The sequence below is a fragment of the Trichoplusia ni genome, chromosome 14 (assembly GCF_003590095.1).
Source record: "Trichoplusia ni isolate ovarian cell line Hi5 chromosome 14, tn1, whole genome shotgun sequence".
Classification (NCBI taxonomy): Eukaryota; Metazoa; Arthropoda; class Insecta; order Lepidoptera; family Noctuidae; genus Trichoplusia; species Trichoplusia ni.
In genome coordinates this window covers 7,086,610-7,112,876 of record NC_039491.1, presented here as the reverse complement: position 1 = coordinate 7,112,876, position 26,267 = coordinate 7,086,610, and the positions used below count along the sequence as shown (strand labels likewise).

Genomic DNA, 26,267 nt, shown 5'->3' with positions numbered 1-26,267 from the left:
TATAATGTGAGAATAATATACTTACAACCGTGGGCGGAGAGGCGGTACGGTGTCTTGACCTACCGCCTCACGCAGATTTTTACTGGCCATGGGTCATTTGGCCACTTCTTGTGTCGCGTCGTCAGGAGGGAGGAGTCGACTGCGTGCCATGAGTGCGGTGACGAAGACGACACCGCATTGCGCACTCTGGCCGTATGTCCGGCTTTTGCCGAAGCTAGCTCCGAACTCCTGACGGCGCTTGGTTCCATCGATTTTTCCGCGCTGCCGGCTGTTGTGGCTGCATCGATCAGCAGTCGCGCAGCGTGGAATGCATTGGCCTCCTTCGCAGAGACAGTCATGTCAGCGAAGGAGGCGGCGGAGGGCGCTCGGGAGGTAGATCCCAGCGCGCCCGCCATACGCCGACGTCGTATGGGGCGGCGACGTGCTGCGCTCGGGCGCAACTTGCGCATGAGGATTAACATGAGGATTCCCCCGCCTAAAAAAAAACAAAAAGGTACCAGGTCAGCCAGCCGCCCGGGATATGAAAAGTGTGGTATGCTAATAATTCAGTGTCAATTATTATACTGTACTTGTACTCATTTATGTAATTACATCCAAATGTCAAATATTTAGTTTTGTTTAAATTCTTAGTTTGAATGTTCTTTACGCTTCTTCCATGATGTTGGTACCTACCTCCGTACGTCGAGAGGGGAATTTTAAATTGTTCAAGAATTTGGAAATAGGGTCCCTGGAAACAATAACTAGTGATGTTTTCCGTTCAATCGATCAGTTATGAGGTTATGCACCTCAGGAGGCAGAGATCATAATTTTGGATGTTTGATTTCGAAATGACCCAAATCCACATTCGCGAGAAAGAAAAAAACCTATGATTAATACTACTAACAAAATACTCATTACTAACTTATTAGTAAGCCAGGTAGATTTAAACAAAAATATTTATGAAAGAAATGGGAAGGTTGTTAATCTATATAAATTTATTTCTCGACTTCACCTTGCTTGTTCTTACAATAAAATAAAACATAGTTTTTGAGAATCTACCTGACAATAAATAAATAAAATATCAGATTGCACTAAGTGGCATAACAGTCACGATTGCTGTTCCGTCAGAACTTGATTATGCTTTTCTAAAAGTTATTTTGCGTATCACTGCTTCAAAGTTTCGGATCGGGAACTACGTGGAAAAGCGACTAAGTAACTGGGCAAAAAAAATATTGATAGCCATAACCCGGATGAGAGTATTCGTAAGTTTTTATACGTCATAGCAGTCTGTATTTAATTAACGTCTGAAAGTTAGCACAAGCTAAATACATTAAAGAGATACTAAATATATCTTATATCTTCTAATATATAAAATTCCCGTGTCACGATGTTAGTAACCGTACTCCTCCGAAACGGTTCGACCGACTTTTATGAAATTTTGTAAACATTTTGGGTAGGTCTGAGAATAAAACAACATCTATTTTTCTTACCCTTAAGTGCTAAGGGTTGGTCACACTAAAAAAAAATATTTTATTTTTTTGACGAAATTGTTTGTTTTTATTTTTTTTATTATGTGACATTAAAAATACATACAACTAGAAAAAAAAATATTCGGCAAAACAACGTTTGCTGGGTCAGCTAGTAGCATATATAAGGTGTTTCTCTTATGTTAGGCGGCCTATAGTAGTGGATGAAAACATTTTAGTACCTATATTTGTTTAAATAGAGATATGTTCTACTTGGATAAAATTTAAAACAAATATAAGCTAAACATTGCAGACGATGATCTATTATCAAGTACATTCTTATATCTTTCTATGTGTTTTTCAGCATCGGGCAGATTTTTTACGGGGGAAAATTTGTATTGGTACTCTACAACTGATAGTAAATACAATCTCAATCCGGACATGGCATTAGAGTCTTGGTTTAGCGAGCATATTAACTTTACCCATGGTCCACTTCGGAAAAGTCACTTCGATAAGTCGAAAAGTCATAAGATTGGCCATTACACTCAGGTTTGTAGATTACAGAATTCTGTCGGTACCTATTTAATTATGATTAAATACGATACGGAAGTGTTTTTGTTTTGTGTCACAATAAGCCAGTAGGAATGTGTTAAGTTTGACACTTTTTGCTCTCTTTTAGATGGCATGGTCTAACAGCGTCTACATCGGCTGCGCGATATTGCAAACAAAGAAAGGCGAATGGAACAACTTTTATGTAGTCTGCAACTATGGACCAAAATATGTTTCTATTATCATCATTGGCCTAGCCTTTTCCCAACTATGTTGGGGTCGGCTACCAGTCCAACCGGTTTCAGCTAAGTACCAGTGTTTTACAAGGAGCGACTGCCTATCTGACCTCCTCAACCCAGTTACCTGGGCAACACGATACCCCTTGGTTAGACTGGCTGTCAGACTTTTCAAGCTTCTGACTACCTGTAACGACTGTCAAAGATGTAGGAATCACGGCCGGGACCCACAATTTTACGTGCCTTCCGAAACACGGAGGAACTCGTTATGACAAAGATGGTCACCCATCTACAGACCAACCGCGTCAAGCATAGCTTAACCTGTGATCGAATCACTTATGCGGTTATAGGTTAGCCACGAGCTCCTCGTTATGTATATAAATATGTTTATAAGGCCTCAAAATCATACTGTCTTGACTCGTTCGAAGAGATCAAAGTGCAGTGGATAGAGGTTACCAGAGTTGTAAAGAAGTGGTTCGGATTATAGCATTCTTTAGTATTTAAGTAACTGAAAGTAAAATCTTATTTTCAGTGGTAACTACGTCAATGAAACACCGTACGAGACTAGTGCTGACTCCAATGGAAAATTGTACTGCGGTACCAAAGACTGCAGCCAACCTTATGGACCTAAATGTGAAAACAACCGATACGTAAACCATTAATAAAGAGTTTATTCTTAAATTATTGTTTTGTCTTTTGGACATAAGCGTTTAAATTTTGTTAATTTGTTAAATGATTTTTGCTCATGCCTTTCAAACTTCACTCTTCCTTAAATGATGTTAGGGTTAGTAGATATCTCGCCTTCTTCTTGTACGATACAAATCTTAATTCAGTTTTTGTCAGTTCAGTCATGTCACGTAAAGATTTGTGTTGAGATGAAATGTCGGAACCATGGTTAAAACGTGCTAGAAAATAGTGTTGTTCATTTTATTTCTCGAGTGATCTCTGCAAATAGTCAAAACTGTACGTTTACTAAAAATAGTCCCTGTTACCACAATTGAAGAAAAAACTTAAAGTTTTCAAATAGTCTAATTAAAATCCACCACAAATATTCTATTTGCAATAGTAACCAAATAACATGCTAGGGACGTTAGACCTAGATGGTAGACCCGTACTAGGAAGTTTTTATGTTTTCTTGATTCCCGTCTTCATTGTTAGTATTAGCACCACGACGGACTTGTTCCAAAGCTTCTGCTAATATTGAATCCAACGATTTGCCTTTCATTGCATCATCAACACTATGTTTCTTAACCGCAATATGTTTTTTATGTAAAGGTGGAGGTTCGACAAAGTCATTCAGCGCGAAATCATGATAATCCTCAGGACATCTGAAAAAAAAAACATTAATATGTCACTGGCAAGAAACTTGTAGTTTGGATGCAATAACTACCACATTGGAAGAAAATCTTTGAAAGCTTTCCGTGTACCAATTTCTCTACATCCCTATCCTTTTAAGAGGGTTTGCCATTGTATAAGCTGGTAATAATACTAAAAATCAAAGCAACTTACTCGACGGTATTTTTCTTAACTGTAGTAACATTCCACACTCGGACACAGTCACAGAATGGGCTAGCTTCTGTCCCCTTCTCCAGGGTCACGTATGGGTCTCCGTACTCCAGCCAATGTTTTTCTACCGCGTATTCAATAGCGTATTCGACACGAGCCTGTACTGAACGGAACCACGTTCTGCGAGGTGCACCTAAACATATTACAAATTATGTTTTTAAACTATCCAACTCAAGAGTATAAGCTAATTATATTTTTGTAATTTCTTAATATGTTTTGCCCTGGGTATGTAAATATTAAAAAAGTAGGTTTAATAGTTTAATAGTAGGTTTTTAACCAATCAGTGAATAATTAACATCAGTATATTTACCCCGCAAACAAAGCACAAAGGCTCAGTTTGCCATTGCGCTCATCATACCGCAAGATGTTAACTCCAGGTTGAAGGAAATATTTTTACATCTATCTTGTACTAAATACGTAATAATAATGTGTAAGTTTATTGTGTTACAGCACCTTTGTATAAAAGTGCAATGACGCCTCTTTGGGTGCGCAATATCCTTTCGGTTCTGATTTTAGTGGTGACAGCAATTATGGGGTTAACTGGTCTCAGCCAGTTTAGCAGGTAAGCTGTTCGCCCAGACACTGTCGGGCACACAATGATGCGGGATTGGGTTTGGTTGGCGATAAATACGCAAGATATGGCGCTAGCTTCAGCAGCATTCAAAGGCATTTTAAGCTGAAATTGGATATGTTACATTATTTTGGTATTCACTCAGGATAACTTTTACAAGAACAATAAAAAAATTAAAGGACTAAATCTCAAGTTAGTTGGTTAGTACCTGAGATAAATCGCGAAAGAAACCTTGTCTATCATTAGTTAAGGGTTCCACACTTGCACATAGATCATTCATAGTTCTCATCACTGCCATTAAATAGTCAACATTTGGAGTTTCCCTTAAAACAAAGCCGGTGACACCATCTAGTATTGCGTTAGTGACGTCAGAAAATTCTCGGCCATGAAAATCTCCAGTCATGAGAGCTTCATTGAAAATTCCGCCAGATAGGTAAAAAGGTTTACCAACCTAAAATTGATAAAGTTTACTTATTTCCTAAAAGTTTTAATATACAAAACGAATATTTGAAGTATTGAGGAGGAATTAGTGAGTTATGAATGACAAGGTTGTTATTGTGAGTTAATTTTGGGGAAAAGCTACTGTCATAACAAAGGCGAGGTCGCTTGAGTCCCGACATTCCTACTCTGCAAGCGAAGTCTGATGACAAGACGAATCATCCAGGACAGCTTCGACGGATCTACCGCGATCCGCGCTGAACAGGCGGTGATAAACGCGTCAGACATCTGCCGACGACTAAATACGAACATTGAACTAGCTAGCTTGTTAGGATGGGATGGTGTAACTTTTGATTGAAAATTAGTACTACTGTTGTGTGGCAGTTACCTGTCGACATTTAGCGGCAACATACTTTTGAATACGACCCATTTTATGGTATAAGTGCAATGGAAGCTCGTAGGTTATAAATTCTCTAGAAAGTAAGATTGCGTCGGCTTCCTGAAAATGTAAGGACAGAATATAGATATAGATTTATTTTTATTTTAATAGTCAAGGGAAGATAACACTATTAGAGAGAACCTATTGTGAGAAGTTTTTTAAATTGATAATTTTAATAGGCCTAAGGAAATTGTTTACGAGAAATTTAATCATATAATTATGCTTTATATTTTGTCCGTTATGTAGTCAAATGCATTGGGTTAATAAACAAACGGTTCGGAGTTTGGACAGTAATAAATTCATTCAAATCATTAATGACAAATGGAATAATCATCAGTAACTGTAGTTGTAGGGTACTGTTGGTGCCAAATTAGCCCTGGAAATAAATAGCGGCAAATGTAAAAAGGACTAGGGGCCCAGTAAATTGCCACAAGGAAAAACCAAAGGTATTTATCAAGACTTACATTGATTATACCATCAATATTATCGAGTCCTTGCTCACTTGATAATCCAGCCACTATGACTGGTCTCCTGACTTTCGATCCTAGAAATCGCTTGATTTTCCTGACCGTGTCGATGTGTCGTGCATAGTTAATGATTATCATATCCACCTAAAATAATTAGTTATGTAAGTATTGTCATGACAAAGATTAAAATTAATATTTAACAAAAAAGTATATAAACGCAGAGGACGTCCACCTTATAAATGATAGTCTAAGCATACCTGGTATTCTATAGCAAATTTGATAATATGCAGATCTGCTTTTGTCAAGTAAGGACGAGTTCGTTTTGCCCCTCTCATGCAGACATATGCCATGTTATGCAACATACCCCCTTTAGTGACACGACACTTTATCGTTTTGGCGCTTAAAATAGCTGTACACTTCGTTATTATTTCATCTGAACCTATATTGATTATCATTCCAACTTTCGCATCCGATGTTAGGTAAGGGTTGTTGACAAAGATGTGCTCCGCATTGCATTTATTGTACATTTGAACGTCACAAGACATAACTATATCGGTGTCTTCACGTATGACAATTTCAAAATCATTCTAAAATATTAAGAATTCTTTTAATTAACTGCTTGACTAAGCCCTGGTTTAAATACTTAAATCAAATTATTTTATTCAATTTAATGCAATCACCTTTTCAGACTAGTATAACAATCGACTACAAAAAAAATACTAATTCTAGTTACCCTACATTTACACATTTAGTACAATATCATTTTATCTTACAGTTGCGACATATACAATATCAAACTATCGCTGTATGTTATATTTACAAAGCGATCTATTTCTATTTTTCAAATGCATTAAAAAATTTATCCGCGTCACTGCCGGCTGGGAGCAAACAAAGCATAATCCAAGCTAATAAAAGTTAATTGGATTCCTTAAAACGAACAGATTTTTACTATTGTGAGACTAGTAAAATATTAGATCAAATCATAAAAAGTGACAACAAAACACAAATATTGTGTCTCGTAGGAGCGAGAACTGTTTATGCGGCAAGTGGCGAGACGTATGTAATCGATCGTAAAGGTAATAAACTAAGCTAATTTCAGGATACAAAAAAAAGCGTCTGAAAGAAAAGTTAGGTACATCTTCGAGAATCCCAGTATTGGCAACACACGTCTTCAGCTCAATGCATGTGGCGCAAGGCCAATCCAGTAATCCATACTTAGCAGCCAAGAAATTCGTAGCTTTATCAAACTTTTTTAGTAATTTCACTTTGTCCCCTGTGGTACTATGTGACGTCTTGAACCTAGCAACATTCATTCCAGTTTCCATCATCTTTTCCACGTCTACTAGTGTTATCGAGGGATCAGCTGGAGATAAGGATTAAGTATTAAATATAAATACATAATACACAAATCTATTAAATGAACTCGAAATTAATTAGGATTTGGACCAATGAATCCACGGGGGCGAATCCTTGGATGATTTAGGAAAAAGCTTAAATACCTAAAAAGGGTCTTGTAATACTTCTTAATGCGTATCTCTAAGTCTACAGAAGTTTCTTTGTAATGGACATCAAGTTAAATTTAATATTGAACTAAAAACGAAAATAAATTACCAAAAGTAACAAAAATGGCACTTCTTCTTTGTCGAAAACCTGGGCCTTCGACATACTTCGGATCGCAGATATCAACATCCTCAAATTCAATGATATCCGGATCTGCTTGTTCATGCATATTAAAGGTTTTGTAAACTCATAAAATAATAATAATTATCGAAAACAACTACTACTCAAATGTAAACAAGTATTTTCTGTCACATATTCTATATTGTCTACTTTTTATAAAGTTAATATACATATATTCATGGTTTACTACATAGAGGTTTGTTGCTTTTCGATAAATACTCTGAATATGGTGCAGGCGTTGGGATCGAAGTCGAAAACTTTGAATTGGCACTCTTACGGTCTTACGGTCTACTAAGATCAACTACATATACTGTTTATGAACCGCGATAACAGATATCCCTCAATTACTAGGACCCGCCTCGTATTTGACCGTTTATCTTTTTTTCACCGGTTAAACAATAAGCAGAAACTATAGTGAGCTAAAATCTCACGTGAAGACATATCCCGATAGGTGCCTACGTTTATCTAGCAGGTGACGATATCTAGGTCACGAATAACTAATCTGCTTTAGACAAAAATGTACTCTATTGTTTGAAGGAAACGTAATATACTTAAAAAGCTAAAAATAAACACTGGTTAGCAATAAAACCGCATTTCGAATTTTACAACATGAAAATTCTGTTATTTTTAGATCTGAACTGAAATTTGCCAAAATAACTAGAGTTTAGTACGAGTTTCTAGTTAGTAGTTAAGACATTTTATTTTTTCGCTGGCCTTAGGAGTCTAACTTATAAAGATGGGTTTATTATGAAATACTTCACAACCAGGTGGAAAAAAGACGCGGTCTACAACTTGAGTCATATCATATGCCGATATCTATAGTCGTGGCTTAACACGTTGTTTAACATGCTCGTAGAGATACAATGTAAGACTTACATCCTAGGGTACGATGCGCGTATAGGACAAACATTTATGAGATCCACAATTTTCACAAATGCTTGTTTCATGTTTGTGCGTGTTTATATTTAATATCGTTTTTCAGCAACTCCCGCACCATCAAATTAAATTCTTGTATCGCAGGGGTTTCATAAACATTCAAGTCACATGCAAAAATATACCCAGACTCAGGACAGGACTTAGGACAAGCATTCGTGGATCACACAAACGCTAGGCCTACGCGGGGATCGAACCTGTGACTTCAACCACTCGGCTATTAATTTAGTCTTTTTACTTTGACCTTGACGGGATGGTGGTTTTATCTTCGAAACGAAAGTTATGATTATAAAGGTACATAGCTACTAGTTTTCGTCTAATTATGATTTAGAAGCCAGATTAGGAGCCATGATGAAACAAAATGATTGCAGCTTTTATGCTTGATAACTAGAAGAATGAATAAAATAGAATGGGCGGCAATCTGGTGACTATACTAATATCAGTTGAATTAAAATAATTCTCTATACATAACACATATGCCCTAAATGCAACTACTATGAAAATCCCTCTTGACGCTATGAGAGTGAAAAATATTTATAAATCGTACGGAACCTCGCAAATTATACCACAAGTGTTTGAATCACTGTTTTGCAGTAGTATATAACACATGCACCAGTGTTTTACAAGCTAATCTCTGAGTCAAATAAGTCGCTCCACCGTCGGTAGTAGTACCTTTATTCAAACAATGGAACTGAATGTGTTCTTTATTTTGACTTTCTTGACTATCGCACAATGCAAATGTTAGTTCACGTTATCAATACTGCTAATTGTTGTTTGATTTTCGAACGGTTTTTTTAACGAAACTTTAGAATATATGTTCGGTTTTTAATTAAAGTGTGGTTTAAATTAATTGGAGATCGTTTGGTTTCAGTGATAACGTTGTCATGTATACAAATTCGTGCGTTTGTGGATGGTCACAATTCGAGGAGGCTGCTGCTAGCCCAGGGCAAGGTACCGGGACAGCCAGCGGCTAGTGAAATGAACAGTGTGGTATGTAGTGTATTGTAATCTTTGTGTAATTTCATGTGGTACCTATTAGAAATTATTTAATTTATTTTAGATTTGATAGAGCTGAAATTTTGCTATGACATGTCTCTAAATTATTGCGGTCCCAGAGTAAAAATACAGCTAAATATCTTATTCCTGAAAAGTAATTCTTTTGTTTAATTAATTACAAGTTCAAACATTTTTTCTACTAATATAAATAACATCTATATTATTTACTTTTACATAATATAAATTAAGAAAAAGATGTTGCAATACTGTGGACTATTAAAATAATTGACTCCATCGATTACGTTCGGTAGCTGGTGGTACCTCTTGACCGATACATCTAGCTCCTTCGTTATCCTGTCAGACCAGTTTTTAGGATCTACTTGTAAGTCTTTTGCCTTCAGAATATCTTGCTTCAGGCATTCACCGTACATTAAAGAAATCATTTCGTATATAGTGGGTTTAACAAACATTGGAATCCATGCAGTCCTATCAGAAGAAGCATTCAACAGTTAAGTCTCCAAAAAATGTTCCAAATTCCTTTCTTGTTTACAAATTGTTCCTTATAATTTCCAGAGGTGTTCCTCATAATTTATATCGGTCTTCGGCTACTATTCCTAGTTCATTCGTATAATGATCAGTTTGCATAGATTTCATTTTATCGCGTAATGGTCTTCTATGTCCCAACTTCCAATGTGAAACAATTGCTAGAATTACTATTTCCATAAAGTACCTACATACTTGCGTTAGTAGGTACGGAAATTCATAATACTATGTAAAGTCAAAATCAAATAAAAAAATAATGTGGTAAAGTGGCGAAAGAATCTTATTACTGAATTCCGACTTCCATATTTTTACAGTAGATATTGGCGAATTTATCACTTGTATTTTCAGGATCTTTTGAATATATATCACTTGCCCCTTACAAGGAACCTTTTGACAATCGATAAATACGCCTAAAGATGTAAAAAGAAATCTCTCTCTCCCATTCCTGCTTTGCTGCCACTACTGCAACACTTTTAGCAGTGGCAGTAAAACAAAGTAGAATGAAACAGTTTTTTGTATGTCAGTTTATTTCATAGATTCTCCGAGAGCTAAAGTACCCTTTCCAGAATGCGTATTAACCTAGAGATATTTTCAAACATACTCGACTTTTAGGTTTGGGATGAGGAGCTACATGTCAAAGCATCTAGATGGGCAATACAAAACTATAATTACCACAACCCGGATAGAAATACCAGTAAGTTACTTCACGTAACACCAGTATTCATATTATTTAATATTAAACATTCAACATAAATTTGTTCAAATAAAGATATTATAATTCTCTATAGATAAAAATTACAACAGTCTGTATTTGTTAAACATTGAAGACGTAGTTCATTATCTAGTTACCTAAATATTTATGTTCTGAGTTACTTTTATTTATGTTTCAGTATCCGGCAGATTTACCACGGGGGAAAATTTGTATTGGTATTCTACGACGAACAGTAAATACGAACTGGATCCGAACAACCCTTTAGAGTCTTGGTTCAGCGAGCATGTGAACTTTACCTTTGGTCCTTTACACGCCCATGACTTCGATATCTCCAATAACTATGACATTGGGCACTACACTCAGGTTTGCGGATTTCATTAATTAAACTCCAACAGGATCCAAGAGGAAAGTGATTCCTTCTACTTCAACACTAACGTTTTTACGCTTCTACAAATGATACTAAAGCGACCGGATATTTTCCAATAAGTTTGTGCTTACTTTCAGATGATATGGTCTGACAGCGTCTACATCGGCTGCGCTATATCGCAAACATTCAAAAACGGATGGAACAAGTTTTTTGTAGTCTGCAACTATGGACCAGGGTGAGTTTCTGCCAACCCAACCACGGCGTATATTCATGTAGATTGCTCGTAGATATAAAATGACCTTGCTACATATCCATGGGAGTTGAGGAATTTAGTTGAAAGGAGTTGTTTAAATAAATATAAGTATAAATATTGTTTTATATTTTCAGTGGCAACTACATCAAAGAAAAACCATACAAGACTAGTATAGGCTCCAGTGGCAAATTAAAGTGCGGCGCCAAAGACTGCAACCATCCATACGGACGAAAGTGTAAAAAAATAAATACGTGAATGATACCCATCTAAGATTAACAATCAATAAAGCATTTCTTTTTAAATTGTTGTTTAAGTAATTTGTGTTTTTCCGACATGATCATTTGGCCTATAGGTTTCATGGACCTACGATATTTGTGATTTGAATACAAGAGATTGCAGATTCGATCTCAAAATAGCAAGTATCAATGTGACCACCCAGAGCAAATAGCTTCTACAACCTGAATTAAGCCAGACAGTTAAGTAAGAAACAGCTGGGAGTTTCCTCAAAGACCGACCCCCTTTTTTCCGTGGTGAAACTCTATTGAATTCAACCCACGGCGAGGGGGTATGTCGGACTCGAACCGACTAAAATCACCCCGGGCCCCTTCAACTGCCTAAGCCAGAGTCACGGGATCGCTCGCGCATGCTCAGCGTTGTCCTGTACTTCTTCCCGAAAGGTTGGTTCAACAACCAACCCCTCATTCGTCCGTTTCCTTCTTGGCCTGTTAGCTGGTCGGATGACAGGGTGCCCCTTCCTGCAACCCGCAGGCTCGACCTTACGGTGGTCTGGGGTATTGTCGCTATTCGTAAACAGCTCGCCAGAAGCTGCCCTGTGTATGTTTGCTCCTACATATACGTTCGAGTAAATACGATTAGAGAAAATTAATCACATCAGTATTAATCATACAGTACGCACGAAATAAGTAGATAAAGATTAGATATTTAGACTGCATGGGTAGTGGAGTAGTATGTATAATTAAATCATCACACAATGAATACCTGTGATGTATATTTTGTTAGTTTCTCAATTTGCCAATTAGTTTGCTCATAAGCACAGCTTGTATTATGATTACAAGACATCTAAAGACACACTAATATATTTCCTAAAATACATATTTTGATTAGATAAATAACATCCAGACGTACAACAAATGATTGTGCACCACGTAAGTTAAATGCTTTTGTGATGATGATTCAAAAATTTCTCCTGGGAACCGAACCCACGAGTTATTTATAGAAATCCAGAAATCCAAATATGCAGCACTAACGCGGACGTTGAATACGTATCGTTGAACAAGATCGAGCAATAATCGAGTATTATTTATGTTATCGAGAAAAGTATCAACTCGTGCCACCATACGATTACTACGCTTGTGTCGGGTGTCAGAGTCACTACTCGATCTCATTTCGATTCGCCGTTAAGTTCGGCAGCAGCAGGTTCGAATCCTGTCTGATGTTAACATTTTTCATATACACTATTAAAATAAACTTAAAAATATTTTCAGCTGCGCAGTGTTAGTGCGTAAATAAGAGAAATCATGAAATTGTGGAGATATAAATAGACGCAGTGAAATGACCTGATCTGAAGGAGATTTACAATATATTATCTATGTATTGTATTATGTAGGTATGTACGTGCCTGCTACATATTGTATTCACCGTATTGAAACTATAAAGAGTGTTTACAAAATACGCACGATTCGATTCGATTACACATATCAGCCTGTATCAATTAAAACTGGTTTTAATCTAAAATAATCTAAATCGTTTTAATTGATAAGCGATAGGGATAAGCGCCCTTCTTTTCAGTAGATATCTAAATTTTTGTGTAGATTAGTTCAATTAGGTTAACAAATGTGTTAATTATTCTTTTAAAATAATAAAATGGTGAGTAATAATTTCTTATTTAATTTTTGATACTTCTGTACTAAAGCATTTTCGACGATGTCTCATTATTCTAAAATGAAACAATGTGGTTAGTTACCCTTACTTACTTACTACTTCGCTTATCTTTGAAATTGGCGTGCCTTGTTTAAATATGCCATGATTTTCAGATTATTTTCTTCGTACTTCTAAGTGTGTTGTCGTCGTCATGGGGACTGCAGGAGATAGAATTGAAAACTTTCTTGAGGGAGGACATGCCGCCTCCTGCAACCAACCTCTCGTTGGCCAGAAACGTTTTCCAAAGCTATATAAATATGCCACTGGACCACTTTGATCCACAAAATGATAAACGCTTCGCAATGGTGAGTACAGTTGACCTTTTCCTGTACTTAGTCTGATGGTTAATATTATGGGAGATAAGAACGTAGATGCAACCCCATTAGCTTTTTGCATATAACCGAACTCGATGCAGGTGAAGTCGTTTGTAAGAACTAGAATTACATAACAGAAAGAAACCCCAAGGAGTTCCACGAGTATGGTTCGCCGGTGCCCCACGAACTTCTTATAACAGAAAAAATATCATGTTACGGTTTTGTGTTATTTTGAGCTGGTGGTTAAACTACAACTGTATAATTTAATCGATCACAGGATAACCTCGATAACTACTTACGTGTTTCGGAGGGCACGTCAAATTGTGGGTACCGGCTATTTTCTTTACAAAATAAATCTACACATGACAGTCTGACTAATCCGTTTTGACCCGGTTCAGTTAAGTCAGATAGGCAATCGCTCCTTTAAAAACCACACGCAGCATTCAATTACACAAGAGGACGATCCCAAGAGAGAAAAGGCTAGGATTATGTTTTTTGTTATAGACTTTTGAGAAGTTTCTAAACATAATCAGGACGTTTTTATGTTTTTTAGCGATTCATGTTCAACGAAGAGTTCTTCGGTGGTCCTGGCTCTCCTATATTTATAATGGCGGGAGGAGAATGGGACATACACCCTGCCTGGCTAGCTGCCGGCAATATGTACGAAATGGCACGAGAGAACAAAGGCTACCTGATATACACAGAACATCGTTACTATGGAAAAACATTACCTTTCAAGTGAGTTTAGCGAATTTCTCTTACTACGTGCAGTACGTATCTACTTAGTACTTATCTACCTAATTAGATAGGTAGACTAGACTTAATACATTCCCAAATCATTTTCCTAAGCTTAAACCGTGTATAGGTACATCATAATTGAATCACTAAGTTCACTTAAATATATTTCCCTTACCTACAATATTTCCTGATAATTTTATTAAACAGGGTTTTTTTAATTCATAGGGAACATACCACTGAAAATTTGCGTTTCCTTAATATGGACCAAGCTCTCGCAGACCTTGCTCATTTTATCACAGAAGTGAAGACACAGCCTCGTTTTAATAACAGCGAGGTGATAATGTACGGAGGTTCTTACGCTGCCAATATGGTAATGTGGTTCAAACAACGTTACCCTCACTTGGTGCTCGGCAGTATTGCTTCTAGTGGCCCCATTTTAGCCAAAATTGATTTTCCAGGTGAGTTTTTGACGTTGACAAAATGTACTCAATATAAGACATTCGTTTGCTTTCATCTCCGACTCACATCACGAAATTAAGACCATCATTAGCTTACTTCAGTAGATCTTCCCCATTGATATGCGCCATACTGACGTGAAAGACTGATATGCTCTTTCACAATATAACCTAAAAAAAACGTGAATGAAGTTGTATTTCAATTTTTGTTTTAGAGTACCTAGAGGTGGTTCACGAAGCATATCTTTTGGAAGGTGGTGATCAGTGTATTTCAATAATTCGTCAAGGCATTCAGGACACTATCGCACATATGAATACCGATGAAGGAAGGGAAGCTTTAGAAGCTGCATTTGGGTAACTAAGAGCCATAATTACTACTTGCCACCTCGTTCATCGTGGTGACTTACATAGTTCGAAAAAAAATGTTAGAATATAGAAAGTACAGATACATATGGCCGAGTGGTTGAGATCACCAGTTACCACTCCGAACCCACAGACCGTAACTTACACGTGGATCACAGAAATGTTTGATACATTTTTATGATTCTGGGTGTCCTTATGCATGTGAATTTCATGTTTGTGAAACCCCCGCTTCACAAAGATTAAATTCCTTAATGCAGGAGTCGTTCTTTTATGAAATAAATCTAAGGTTTAATATGTATAACATATTTTTGCAGAATTTGCGAGCCAATTGACTACAGCGACCCCTACGACCTCGGCTACTTTTCGGGGTTAATAACATGGTCTTTTTCTAATACTGTACAGCGCGCGTCCCCTGGATCACTGATACAAATCTGCAACAATTTCACCGGGAATTATTACGGTATGTGAAGATACTTTTAAGGCTTACTACGATTCCGTACCGTAATCGCGTAAAGGTAAAGAGCGACTCGGGTAAAAAAGTTCCGAGGTCTGGTCGGAAACAGATTTAATTATCTTAATTGATATTTTACACACAGTTTTTACCCGTATTATTTTTAAACTAAGTTCTTATCCTAAAAGAGTTATTCAAATACCCAAGTGCAATAAACATAAATGTTATTCTTTAAAGAGGTTGGCCTTATTTCCACAGGAAACACACCAATGGAGAAAATTGGAGGGTTCGTATCATTAGTACAAAATCGTACTGAAAATGAATGTTGGGATATTGTGTACGATAATTTCCTCGACTCCTACAATAAAACTGACAATAGTAAGTATAGACTACAGGAGTTAGATATATTTTAAATACTCAATTATTTATGGCTTTCCATAATGTACATCAATTTAGAAACCATAGCACAAAAATATAACTCCCTTTTCTCTTCCAGGCCGTGCTTGGTACTACCAAACTTGTACCGAGTACGGATTTTTCCAGATTGCACCGAAATCAGGTACCGTGTTCGACTCTTTGAAGTGGCTTAACTTGGATTTCTATATCACTGCGTGCAAGAGACTCTTCGATGAAAGGTAATAAGTAATTTAATGTGTCAAACACAATTTTTTCTTCTATGCCAGTTAGAAAAATTCGGATGAGAAATCGTCAAGAGAATCCTCCGTTTTGGGTTGAGCTAAAACCCACCCATGTTCCTTTATTTGCCCTAGGGCCTAGAACCTTTTTGGACAATCCCGCAGTCCCGGTATTGATGCATTTTTTCTTTTCATAGATTCGACGAAAAATTCGTTTACGCGGCAGCCGACCGCGTGAATTTAGTTTATGGAGGTTTAGATCCTGAAGTTAAAAACACTGTTAATATTCACGGCTACATAGACCCATGGCGCGCACTAGGAGTCTACGATGAACATATCTCGGAAACTTCACCTACCTATACTATAGAAAGGTAAGAAAAAAATAATGGCGGGTGTATAATTAATGCTCTTAGAACACTTTCTGAAAATATCTATGACCGCTCTGACAAATGGTGAAGGTCAGGTGGTCAGAATGTTGGAAACCGACATTTCCAACCGGCAGTGAGCTAGCGTGGTCATCCTGTTGGTTTAGTGGTTAGTGGCACGGATTGCTACAACGGAAATCGTAGGTTGGATTCCCACTCGGACATACACCCAGCCTGTATGGGTATACAAGCTTAGCCTAATTTGAAGGGGGCTATCTATATGGGAAGAGGCCTTTGTCCAACTGTGGGACGTATAAAGTATGATAGGTATATTTTATTATACTTTGACTTCTTCCGACTGAATTTCTACTGTACATGTATTACAAAATAATTTTTTCAGAGCCTCACATTGCTTCGACATGCAAGGTTGGTTGCCCAGCGACACCATAAGAATGACTTTTATGAAACAGGAAGCAAGAAGAATAGTGGCTTCATGGCTTTCTAACAGAAAAAACCACTAAAACAGTACCAAGTCAATCTAGAATCATTTTCGTTTAGCTCTAACGTGCAATATTTATGAAATAAATCTTATAAAACCGGATATTTGTATTTTCCCATTTATTTGTACACTACTTCTGCAAAAGTTGTATACAATATAATGTACATCATGGATGAAGATGTTTAATAAATAAAACAGTTTTGTTTTACTCCTGTATTCAGGACATAATTTTATTAAGTTTAAATTCCACAATTTGATAATCCACAGAAGTTAATCAGAAACTTTAAACGTTGACGTTGAAACAGATCAAAAAATATAGTCAGAAATACTCACTAACCGTCCTAAGCAATAGTTAAAAACTACGTTAATTCCTATAATGTCAAATGTACGGTTAGCATTTCGCCTAATTAAAACTACCGGCAGAATTACAATTAGGAGTAAATGCACAGTGCACTACTGCCCTGGTCTAGTCGGTGTGTTTTCAAAATGGCTCTTTTCCACGTCAATCCTTTTCAGAAACACAACACAAATTGTGCTAGGCGGGACAAATTATCAATATTCTAGTTAACTAACTTTTCACAGTAATTAACTTCGAAAATTTTACTATAAACGTAATGAGGTGTCGCCGCAAACAAGCACTTTAATTGCAGTGAAGCGAAGGTTAGTGAAACAGGCTAAGCTTATGGTTGTTTGACTAGCACTCGCTCCACTGTGACATAACCAGAAAAGTAGTCTACTCTACCGATAAATCATAGCACTTACATTGTAAAGCGTACAGTGAAGAACATTCGAGAGCGGGCAGTCCATAATTTAAGTTGTACATAATATATAAAATCATATCATCTTATATGCACTGGAAAGTTCATTTACTTAACTATAAAAACAATTAGGCAGTGTAAAAGCAAACAAATTTAATTATAGGAAATAAACAATTTTCTTAAACGATAGGACTGCCCTTAAAACCCCTGAACTAACTCAAATTCAGAAATGACGGCACCATGTTAAACCTATGTGTCTAATAAACTAGAGAATACTTAAATATTAAAATGAACCTCGTAAATGCAACCGTCATGTGATCGTATGTCGTCGCAAACAGTTCCACTAGCGAGGTTCGGTCACGTACATATTAATGTCTAAAGAGAGACATCAGCGACATTCCCTGCGCCCTCGCTACAATTACACACGTAGATTAAGTGTTTATAATATACTGGTGAAATATTTACAATGGTCTAGTGCTCAAGTTTGAAGTCATTCTACAGCCAACGGTTTGGGATTCTCCCACGGGAAGCCTTCCCGTCCGAAATGACCGTAAGTACTGGTCTTCTGGTAAATTGGTGCTCTCAGGTTCAACTCCCTAGAAAAGTAAACAATTTAATATTTAATACATCGCAAAATTAACTTATGCAATTTGATAGATAAGGATTTCGACTTTTACTATTAACCTAATTGTAATAACATTATACTCACTTGACAATTTTGCCAGGTCGCAGATCAAAGTTCTTCTTAACAATAGCAAGAAGTTGCTGTTGGGTCTTGTGTGAAGTGCCGTAATCGAAAACGGTGATAGACAGGGGTTCAGCTACGCCAATGGCATACGCAACCTGTAAATAGACAAACAAAATAGAAATAATCGTTCCTAAAAAATTTCTGAAGATCACATTTCTATAACACACGTAATTGGTAACGCCTACCGAGACCAATTGAGCAACTGCTTAGTATATCATATCGTTAGCAATGCTAATAAATGACGAAGTCTCAGTCAATCCTAGATGTTACGTCATATTAGCAGAATGACGCATATGAAAATTATGTCGTAATCACACAAAGTACGTTTAACTAAAACACTGGTCAGTTCTCTTCATGCGTACAACGCTATTATAATCTTATAACAACAATATTTTACAAGTCTTTGCACTAATAGGTAATCATAGCTTATCTTACTCTTTACAAAAACGTAACATATATATTTTGAAATTGAGGATGTGTTACCTGGACCATGCAGCGGCGGCAGAGGCCGGCCTTGACGAGGGACTTGGCGACCCACCGCGCGGCGTACGCGGCGGAGCGGTCCACCTTGGTGAAGTCCTTGCCGGAGAAGGCGCCGCCGCCGTGCGCGCCCCAGCCGCCGTATGTGTCCACGATGATCTTGCGACCGGTCAGGCCAGCGTCCGACTGACAAGGAAACCATATTTATTATCATTCCAGAATATACAAAAACTACCTCAAATTATAAAATTTCAATAAAGTTATACTGAAGTCATTAAAAATGCAATGACTTTGTCTCCTCTCACTTGAATAAATAAAAAAACCTTACCTGTGGTCCTCCAATAATGAAGAGACCGCATGGGTTGATGTGAATCACGGTCTTCTCATCGAGGTAGTGAGCAGGAATAACTTCTTTGATAACCTTCTCTTTGATCTCCTCACGCAAGGTCTCCAGAGTGATCTGTAAATTTACGATCAAAGTTTAATAATGTCTTCTTAAACCATTATGAGAAACGACTAAGTCAACAGATTCTTTATTAGACGCATAATGTGACGACAACAAATGCTCATTATATAAGCATGACGTTATTAACTTATAAGTAACCTAAAAACTTATCTCCGTGAAATGAATACATTAGTGATGCTATGTTTCAGACGTGAGAAAGTTATAGCAAGAAAATTACTCGTGTGCTAAGAAAATTATTCACACTTGATAAAACAAATGACGAAGTATTTAATAAAAATTGTCGCGGTGTGAAAGCGAAAATTGAATAAATGTTTTTTTTTCCGCGTAACTTAGTTGTGATATCTGGAAATATACATAACTTTCCAGTCGTGTTTGTATGTATTTAATTGATACCTTTTCTGAGTGTTGCAGTGAGACTACAAGGGTGTGTACTCTTTGCGGCACTGTTGCACCGCCAGCGAAAACGTACTCGCAAGTCACCTGAAACCAATAATAATAAAATATGTAGAAACTGCGTCGCTCATAAGCAGAATTTATTAATTCAAGCCTTACCGATTAACTTCGGATTAATTAATAAATATGTGCATAATTACTAAGACAACGAATATTGTGCAAAAACACATTCGTGACGTTTTTAATGACGTAATAAACTACTTTAATTGATTAGCAGTTAGTACCTAAGGCTGGCAAAACTGTCACAAACATTCTTGATCAAGTATCAGTAGTAATAATTTATTGTACTTCGGGTAAGTATAAACACGAATTTCGAACAAATCGAAAGATCGAGACATTTTCAGAATACATCTTCGACTTGGCAGTATTGTATTTCTTATCATATTGCAATTGTAACTTGTAATAAAATACATGAGAAACCATTTAATGTTAGATTATTCTGGAAAGTTAAAAATAATGAATCAACTAAAACCTTGACTATGGCTGTTAAGTGATAACTGGAGACTGATAAACAACACGTGCTATTTTATTAAAAAGACAGTTAACAGATTGATTGCATAAAAAAATGAAATGGCTACAAAATAAAAAAATGCATAAAATGTTCCGTGATTCATGTTCACGTGCGGACGTGGTCTCAATGGCGTGTGCTTGTACTAGCAAGTATTAAATTGACCGATCTCAAATGTCGCTTGACACTGGTGTCACTTTTATCACCCAGTTATTAAACAACAATTGATATATTAGACATTGATTACGTCATGCGATCTTTGCGAACAGGAACAGCATTGAAGACGATACCATTATACCTACTTGATAATCAATTAGTTCAGCAATTCTTACGGTGATATGCGGGTTATAGAACACCCAAGTTACAAATTTATAGGTCTTCGTAACTGAACTTGTTACGAATTTGTTAGCAATTAATTAACTTTTTTCCCCTAAGGTTAGGGATATTATTATTTTTACGCGAAATTAATTTAATACTAGAGAATATAAAGTGGCAAAAAAAATTTACCTATGTTGTCAGGTCAACATAGTCAACTCAGTAACTGCTGTGAAATAAATTGAATACAGTAATTTGCGAAATCAAGACTAATATGCATCAATCAAAGCTAGTTTAATGAGTTGCAGTACTGGGGTTAAAGGACAAAACAATGTATTGCTACACTGTAGCAGATTGCTAGCCTCTGACTGTTGTAATGACCCACAGCTCTACTCTTATTACAGACTTATGAAACCAGTTCTAACATTTATTTTCCTTGAACAGTATAGCAGTATTGTACTAATCAAATTTATACTGCAGACATTTCGCTGAGCAAATAAAAAGATGAACTAATAAATTTTCTACAGGAAACAAATACCAGGAAAATATACCGTACCTACACATGAATCAGTTATTCACTATCATTTTTAAGATAAAAACATGAAACCGAAAATCTTTAATAATTTAACATTTAACCTTTTGCCATAAGTTCAAATAGTTCCAGAGGTCAGATAAAGCTATCTGTATGTCATATTCAGTCTGATTACAACAAATATTTGTGTAAATTGTATCTTACTGTAATTAATACAATATTATTGCTTAGCTTTAAAGCCAAAGTCATTGCCATATCATGTTTATTAAACAAGTCTGAGTGACTATAACATGCTTTGGATTATTGCTGTATAGAATTAAATGTATTTATTCACCTGTGTCTTAGAATCCGGGCGAGCCCACCAGAATTCGCCGTTTCGCCTCAGTTCAGCTATTTTCTGGTTGAGTCTGTGTGCAAGTACCACTGTCAATGGCATGCATTCTTCAGTTTCGTCAGTGGCATACCCAAACATCAAGCCCTATAAATAACAATTTAAGAATAAAATAAATTATATGGTTACAAAAAAGTCTAGTAGCAGTAGTATGTTTAATGGAATCATTAGTTCTCATCCTACTAAGTATTTTTTTTTCAGATTTCACAACAATTTGCAATATGTCATACATTATTCCCAAGTAATGGTACACCATGTGAATCATGCATTTACATAATTATTGTGTTTATGTATGAATTTATTGGACATTTAAAAGTAATAATTAAAGTGATATTTCTTTGGGTGTTTTTCACATATATTTTTTTATCTTTTTTATCTTAAGGTTGATGAGTTTTGCCTTGTCTTAAATTAAAAAATATATCTCCATCCAGTACTTTCAAAGCAAGATACAAGACTAACATCTGCACATAGAACATTTTTACAACAATAGAGTTGTAAAACCAAGCAGGTTTTAATGTGTTTTATATAAATTATCTGAACAATGGTTTATGAGAATATTAATTTATTACCCATCAAAACGCGATATTACCATGATGTGAATGATTCCTACATACCTGATCTCCGGCCCCAACTTCATCCTCATTTCTGTTCTCATGCACACCAGCGGCTATGTTCGGAGACTGCTGGTCCAAGGCAAGCATCACGCAGCATGTCTTGTAATCAAACCCTATTCCCAACATGCTCATTTTAGTACCAATGAGTGGCAGACATTACACTTATGATTATTACTTAAAATTAATGATATTTCTTTTCAGTCAGCATCATGGTCCCGATAGTTGAGAAGTTCATGCAACATAGTTGAAATAATATGATATTTATGCTGTCTGAAAATTATTTGTGTACGCTGAGAAATGGAAACCGACAGATGTGGATAATTTTTCATTCTGTACACCATGCAGAATATGCACCCAATTTAGTCCTCAAGCCAATTATATAGACCCAACAGTTTCTCCGTGCAGTGAATTCTTAGACAATTTGTACCTGGTCTCCAGCCCCAATATCTAATTCCTCTCTCTCTTGATATACTCCATTGGCTATGTTTGGACTTTGTTCTTCAATAGCCACTAATAAATTTAGCGTTCGCCAATCAAAACCTAGTGTGCACGGAATAATATTCATCTATTACTATAAGATAAGTCAAATTAGAATTTGTCTATGTACTGGCTAAAAGCCAAAACACCTCATCTGTACATCTGGTAATGAACAGTAATTCAAGGATATTGTTTACATACCTTTTGAAGAGTCGTCGTAGCCAATATGTTTCACTGTCTCTCTGACAACTCGCTGGTAGTCAACATTGGCTTTGGAGGTGATTTCACCGCACAATAACACCATCCCGGTTTTTGTCACAGTTTCTGATAATAAAGTGTTTCAGTTAGTCTAATGTATCATATTACACGAACAGAACACCAAATTTTATTACTTCTGATCACACTCACCACATGCTACCTTTGCGTCAGGATCTTGTCTCAAATGTGCGTCTAAGATCGCATCGCTTATTTGATCGCACATTTTGTCTGAAATTAAACATTGTTATTAATATTATGAACATGTTTACTATTAATTTATTGTACAATAAACGAAATTTGTGCAAATTCCAACGTTGTTTGGCTCAGACCACGTGTTGCGATTATTTTGACAAATGTAAATTACGATAATAGCTGCGAGAACCATGATGTAACAAAACATTGTCATTGAATAAAGCATGCGAGACAATGTGTATTATTGTCGGATAACCAAAGATTTTCTTCCGCCAATATCGATAATAGTGTAAACAATGGGAATCCTATTAATACTTTATCTGCGCACATGCTTAAGGCGGCCATTTTCGCCGAACAATTCTCTGCAATACTAGTACTAAATGAAACTAACCTGGATGGCCCTCGCCGACAGATTCTGATGTGAATAAAAATACTGATCCATCTTCCATATCATAACTGTGTCCATTTGTTTTTGCGTATCCATTCATTTTTGAGGTCTCCGGCATTCTGAATTTAGAGTTAGCTCACAAAAATAACCCGAAAGAGTCCCCTTGAATTAACACTGTGGAAAAGAGGTCTGGTTAGAGAACGCGCCGATATTTATAAGGTCGGAGAGGCGCCACAGAGCAAGTCTTATTCACCAATCAGAAGACTCGCAGGCAATGGTGATAAACACTGTGATTGGTGGAAATATATTGTTTTGATTTTGTATAATCTGGAATTCAAACGCGGTGAGTTTTGAATTTACGCTTATTGCGATTATTATAAACATTTATTTCTTTCAGTTTAAGCTTAATAACAGAAGTAACAATCTACAGAATAATAAAATATGATTGTACTTTATATAAACTGTGTATCTGACACATGGTTTGTGGCAAAGAATTTGTTGTACTCGTTTCTGACAGTAATTTCATAGCCAAAGATTGATATGAAAAGTATAAATAATAGAAGAATAAAAAACAAGCATCTTTTTTACTCTTTGACTATAAGCAAAATGCACAATATTAAAAAAAAATCCTTACTAAGACTGAGTCATTTAATTATGATAAAAAATTACTAAAAAAAGACATTGCAAAAGAATAGTTTTATTCTTCCTATAAAAAATGCTTTTTTGAATGCTTTTTGCTGGTCAGTAAGGTTGATTTTAAGTGCATACACAGTGCCGGCGTTAGGGAGGGGCGTGATGGGGCGATGGCCCAGGGCGACAAATCCTGGGGGGCGCCAGACTCTGAAGTTGGAGTCTCTTGCCTCTCCTGGTGCAAACCCTCAGAACTGTGCTCTACGCTCTGTGCATATGCATATTTTTTAATGAGATTTTTGATTTCCTCAAGTGGGCGCCACAATATTTTCGCCTGGGGTGTCAGTGGCCCTTACGCCGGCACTGTGCATACAGTATAAAGGAAAATAAAAGTATTATCTAAAAAGGCAAGGCCCACTCTTCTGTCTTCTTAATTACTTCTGTAAAGGAAGTAACTTAGTAACTCATATTGTAGTAAAACTGTATTCATGGTTAATATTTGCCTGCCTCGAATGTTATATTGTGCCATTAACCAAGATTAATTATTAACTGCAGGTTTATTCCCCGTTATTCCTTCTTCGATTTGTAAAACCTTATTCACTCACTTTTATTTTAAAGAATAAAACGAAATATTTCGGATGTATAATATTAGATTGAAAAAAATCTTACCTTGTTTTTCAAACAATTATTTTAGTTCACAACGATTTTAACGGTTCACCACTTAAACAGATATATTTTTTGAATTGCTTACACCGCCAGAGTAGTTTACCAGAACGAATCTAGTCGTCAACTGAGAGTAAGAATGTTGATTCGTATTTACTTAAACACTAACTAATAAGCATTCAGTTATAGTTTGTACCCCGAACGGTGGTCCAAGAGCTCGGGACGCTTTATCAAATAATTATGCTATTTTTTCTTCATTTTTACGACTCTGTTATCTTTTACGTAACATGGCACGTTTGTTTTTTTATGTCGAGATAAATGTAGTTTTTGTCAATACTCCGATTTACCAATCACGTTTGATTTTTTCTGTTTAAGTAATATCCTTGCTAGGAATTAGAATTTACCTTAGAATGTTGATAACTTAATCTTTATCGTATTAAAGCTCATATTTGAGTACCTACCCTCATATCTGACTTTCGTCTCGTGTGAGACTTAGGGCCTCCCTTATCGGAATATGACCTTTTTATTTGAACTGGAAAGTGAACATTACATCTCTCTCTTATGCTTAACATATTATGTTAGTTTTGTAACAGGTCCTCGTGCATGGTGACTGAATTTATAAAAATAACCATGAAACGGTAATTTCAGCCTCTATTTGGATTTCGGATCCTGTACGGGATTTACTTACAGATGCTTTCAAAGGCTTCAAATAAAACTGTAGTGACTCATAATGGAGGTAGAGAAAGCCTTGAGTACTTTACCAAACAATTAGAAAGATAATTAGGTACATAGTCGGATTTCCTGGAAAAAACAACATGGTTCTTTCATATGGGACTATGTATATTATGTTACATAAAATTAATATGTGTTACATATCTCTCGTAATACATTTTAAAGATAATATCCGGATCAAGGCTACCCATGATAAATGATGATGTAATTAAGAAGACACTCTGCACTATTGTTGGCCGCATCCGTACGAAGCGCTTACATGTTTTATGATAAAATAATTTTCGGATTTGCAATTATACTTTTGATTGCATAGATAAAAAAATAGTAGCTTTTAAGAATTTCCATGAGGCTTATGTACATAAGTATTTTTATTGTTTTGGCTACATTAAACCAAATTAAATTTTGTCAAAAACCAAAAAAAAATGAGTCATACTGCAATCACAAAAACCATACTATTCGTTAGCATTCATCCTCAAAATAATGAGTTTATTCTGATTTGGCAAATGTGTGGTTTCAAATAATCCACATTATTAGACATTATATACATGTAGATTCTATATATAAAGTGTAATGGTGATTGGATTAGAAAAATGAACGAAGGAAAGAACAAGGGCCAATAAAAACACGCCGGCACGAGATGAGACACCTAAAGCAAAATGTGCATACTCTTACAGAAATACACTTATGAGTTGTGCAAGTTTCATAT

At 36.2% G+C, this 26,267-nt stretch overlaps 4 protein-coding genes and 1 long non-coding RNA gene across 6 annotated transcripts; 3 read left to right on the top strand and 2 right to left on the bottom strand.

Moving 5' to 3' along the window:
* The first annotated feature begins 493 nt into the window (after window positions 1-493).
* LOC113500725 lies at window positions 494-2,284 on the top strand. Its single transcript, XR_003401231.1, has 3 exons — window positions 494-532; window positions 1,810-1,994; window positions 2,125-2,284. It is a non-coding gene; the product is annotated as an uncharacterized LOC113500725 (long non-coding RNA).
* A 956-nt stretch (window positions 2,285-3,240) lies between these two features.
* On the bottom strand, window positions 3,241-7,735 carry LOC113500724 (pyruvate kinase-like). The gene is made up of 9 exons (XM_026881607.1): window positions 7,323-7,735; window positions 6,848-7,074; window positions 5,969-6,298; window positions 5,709-5,855; window positions 5,194-5,304; window positions 4,576-4,818; window positions 4,250-4,472; window positions 3,740-3,929; window positions 3,241-3,558 (listed from the first exon to the last, which is right to left on the bottom strand). The coding sequence occupies exons 1-9, from the start codon at window positions 7,438-7,440 to the stop codon at window positions 3,345-3,347; spliced, it is 1,803 nt and encodes a 600-aa protein (XP_026737408.1). The 5' UTR covers window positions 7,441-7,735; the 3' UTR covers window positions 3,241-3,344.
* A 1,204-nt stretch (window positions 7,736-8,939) lies between these two features.
* LOC113500929 (venom allergen 5-like) lies at window positions 8,940-11,497 on the top strand. The gene is made up of 6 exons (XM_026881881.1): window positions 8,940-9,064; window positions 9,196-9,314; window positions 10,476-10,557; window positions 10,754-10,938; window positions 11,080-11,177; window positions 11,330-11,497. Exons 1-6 carry the CDS (start codon window positions 9,010-9,012, stop codon window positions 11,448-11,450), a joined length of 660 nt encoding a protein of 219 aa, XP_026737682.1. The 5' UTR covers window positions 8,940-9,009; the 3' UTR covers window positions 11,451-11,497.
* A 1,492-nt stretch (window positions 11,498-12,989) lies between these two features.
* On the top strand, window positions 12,990-17,151 carry LOC113500927 (putative serine protease K12H4.7). Its single transcript, XM_026881877.1, has 10 exons — window positions 12,990-13,082; window positions 13,250-13,441; window positions 14,004-14,188; window positions 14,414-14,646; window positions 14,859-14,997; window positions 15,321-15,466; window positions 15,716-15,835; window positions 15,954-16,092; window positions 16,290-16,463; window positions 16,858-17,151. The coding sequence occupies exons 1-10, from the start codon at window positions 13,080-13,082 to the stop codon at window positions 16,976-16,978; spliced, it is 1,452 nt and encodes a 483-aa protein (XP_026737678.1). The 5' UTR covers window positions 12,990-13,079; the 3' UTR covers window positions 16,979-17,151.
* Window positions 17,152-17,154: 3 nt separating this feature from the next.
* On the bottom strand, window positions 17,155-24,952 carry LOC113500928 (S-adenosylmethionine synthase). Of its 2 annotated transcripts, none has more exons than XM_026881880.1 (11): window positions 24,836-24,952; window positions 23,540-23,710; window positions 23,107-23,184; window positions 22,900-23,022; window positions 22,649-22,761; window positions 21,551-21,694; window positions 19,802-19,888; window positions 19,271-19,402; window positions 18,946-19,128; window positions 18,424-18,557; window positions 17,155-18,310 (listed from the first exon to the last, which is right to left on the bottom strand). In XM_026881880.1, the coding sequence occupies exons 2-11, from the start codon at window positions 23,652-23,654 to the stop codon at window positions 18,205-18,207; spliced, it is 1,215 nt and encodes a 404-aa protein (XP_026737681.1). In that variant the 5' UTR covers window positions 23,655-23,710; window positions 24,836-24,952; the 3' UTR covers window positions 17,155-18,204. The 2 variants fall into 2 exon arrangements, with proteins under 2 accessions (XP_026737681.1, XP_026737680.1); XM_026881879.1 differs by lacking the exon at window positions 22,649-22,761 and adding an exon at window positions 22,222-22,334.
* Between the last annotated feature and the right edge of the window lie 1,315 nt (window positions 24,953-26,267).

What these genes read in the sequence shown, in the direction of transcription:
- LOC113500724 (XM_026881607.1), bottom strand. Translation starts at nt 7,440, where the DNA reads ATGCATGAACAAGCAGATCCGGATATCATTGAATTTGAGGATGTTGAT. An exon ending in TGCCATTTTTGTTACTTTTG is followed by an intron (nt 7,075 to 7,322) that starts GTAATTTATTTT and finishes CCTTATCTCCAG; the next exon opens with CTGATCCCTCGATAACACTA. An exon ending in TTGCCGCTAAATGTCGACAG is followed by an intron (nt 4,819 to 5,193) that starts GTAACTGCCACA and finishes TATCAATTTTAG; the next exon opens with GTTGGTAAACCTTTTTACCT.
- LOC113500927 (XM_026881877.1), top strand. An exon ending in AGCCAAAATTGATTTTCCAG is followed by an intron (nt 14,647 to 14,858) that starts GTGAGTTTTTGA and finishes TTTTTGTTTTAG; the next exon opens with AGTACCTAGAGGTGGTTCAC. An exon ending in AAGAGACTCTTCGATGAAAG is followed by an intron (nt 16,093 to 16,289) that starts GTAATAAGTAAT and finishes TTCTTTTCATAG; the next exon opens with ATTCGACGAAAAATTCGTTT.
- LOC113500928 (XM_026881880.1), bottom strand. Translation starts at nt 23,654, where the DNA reads ATGCCGGAGACCTCAAAAATGAATGGATACGCAAAAACAAATGGACAC. An exon ending in TGTCGGCGAGGGCCATCCAG is followed by an intron (nt 23,185 to 23,539) that starts GTTAGTTTCATT and finishes GTTTAATTTCAG; the next exon opens with ACAAAATGTGCGATCAAATA. An exon ending in CGACCTGGCAAAATTGTCAA is followed by an intron (nt 18,311 to 18,423) that starts GTGAGTATAATG and finishes TTACTTTTCTAG; the next exon opens with GGAGTTGAACCTGAGAGCAC.
- LOC113500929 (XM_026881881.1), top strand. Translation starts at nt 9,010, where the DNA reads ATGGAACTGAATGTGTTCTTTATTTTGACTTTCTTGACTATCGCACAA. An exon ending in CTAGTGAAATGAACAGTGTG is followed by an intron (nt 9,315 to 10,475) that starts GTATGTAGTGTA and finishes CTCGACTTTTAG; the next exon opens with GTTTGGGATGAGGAGCTACA. An exon ending in GTCTGCAACTATGGACCAGG is followed by an intron (nt 11,178 to 11,329) that starts GTGAGTTTCTGC and finishes TTATATTTTCAG; the next exon opens with TGGCAACTACATCAAAGAAA.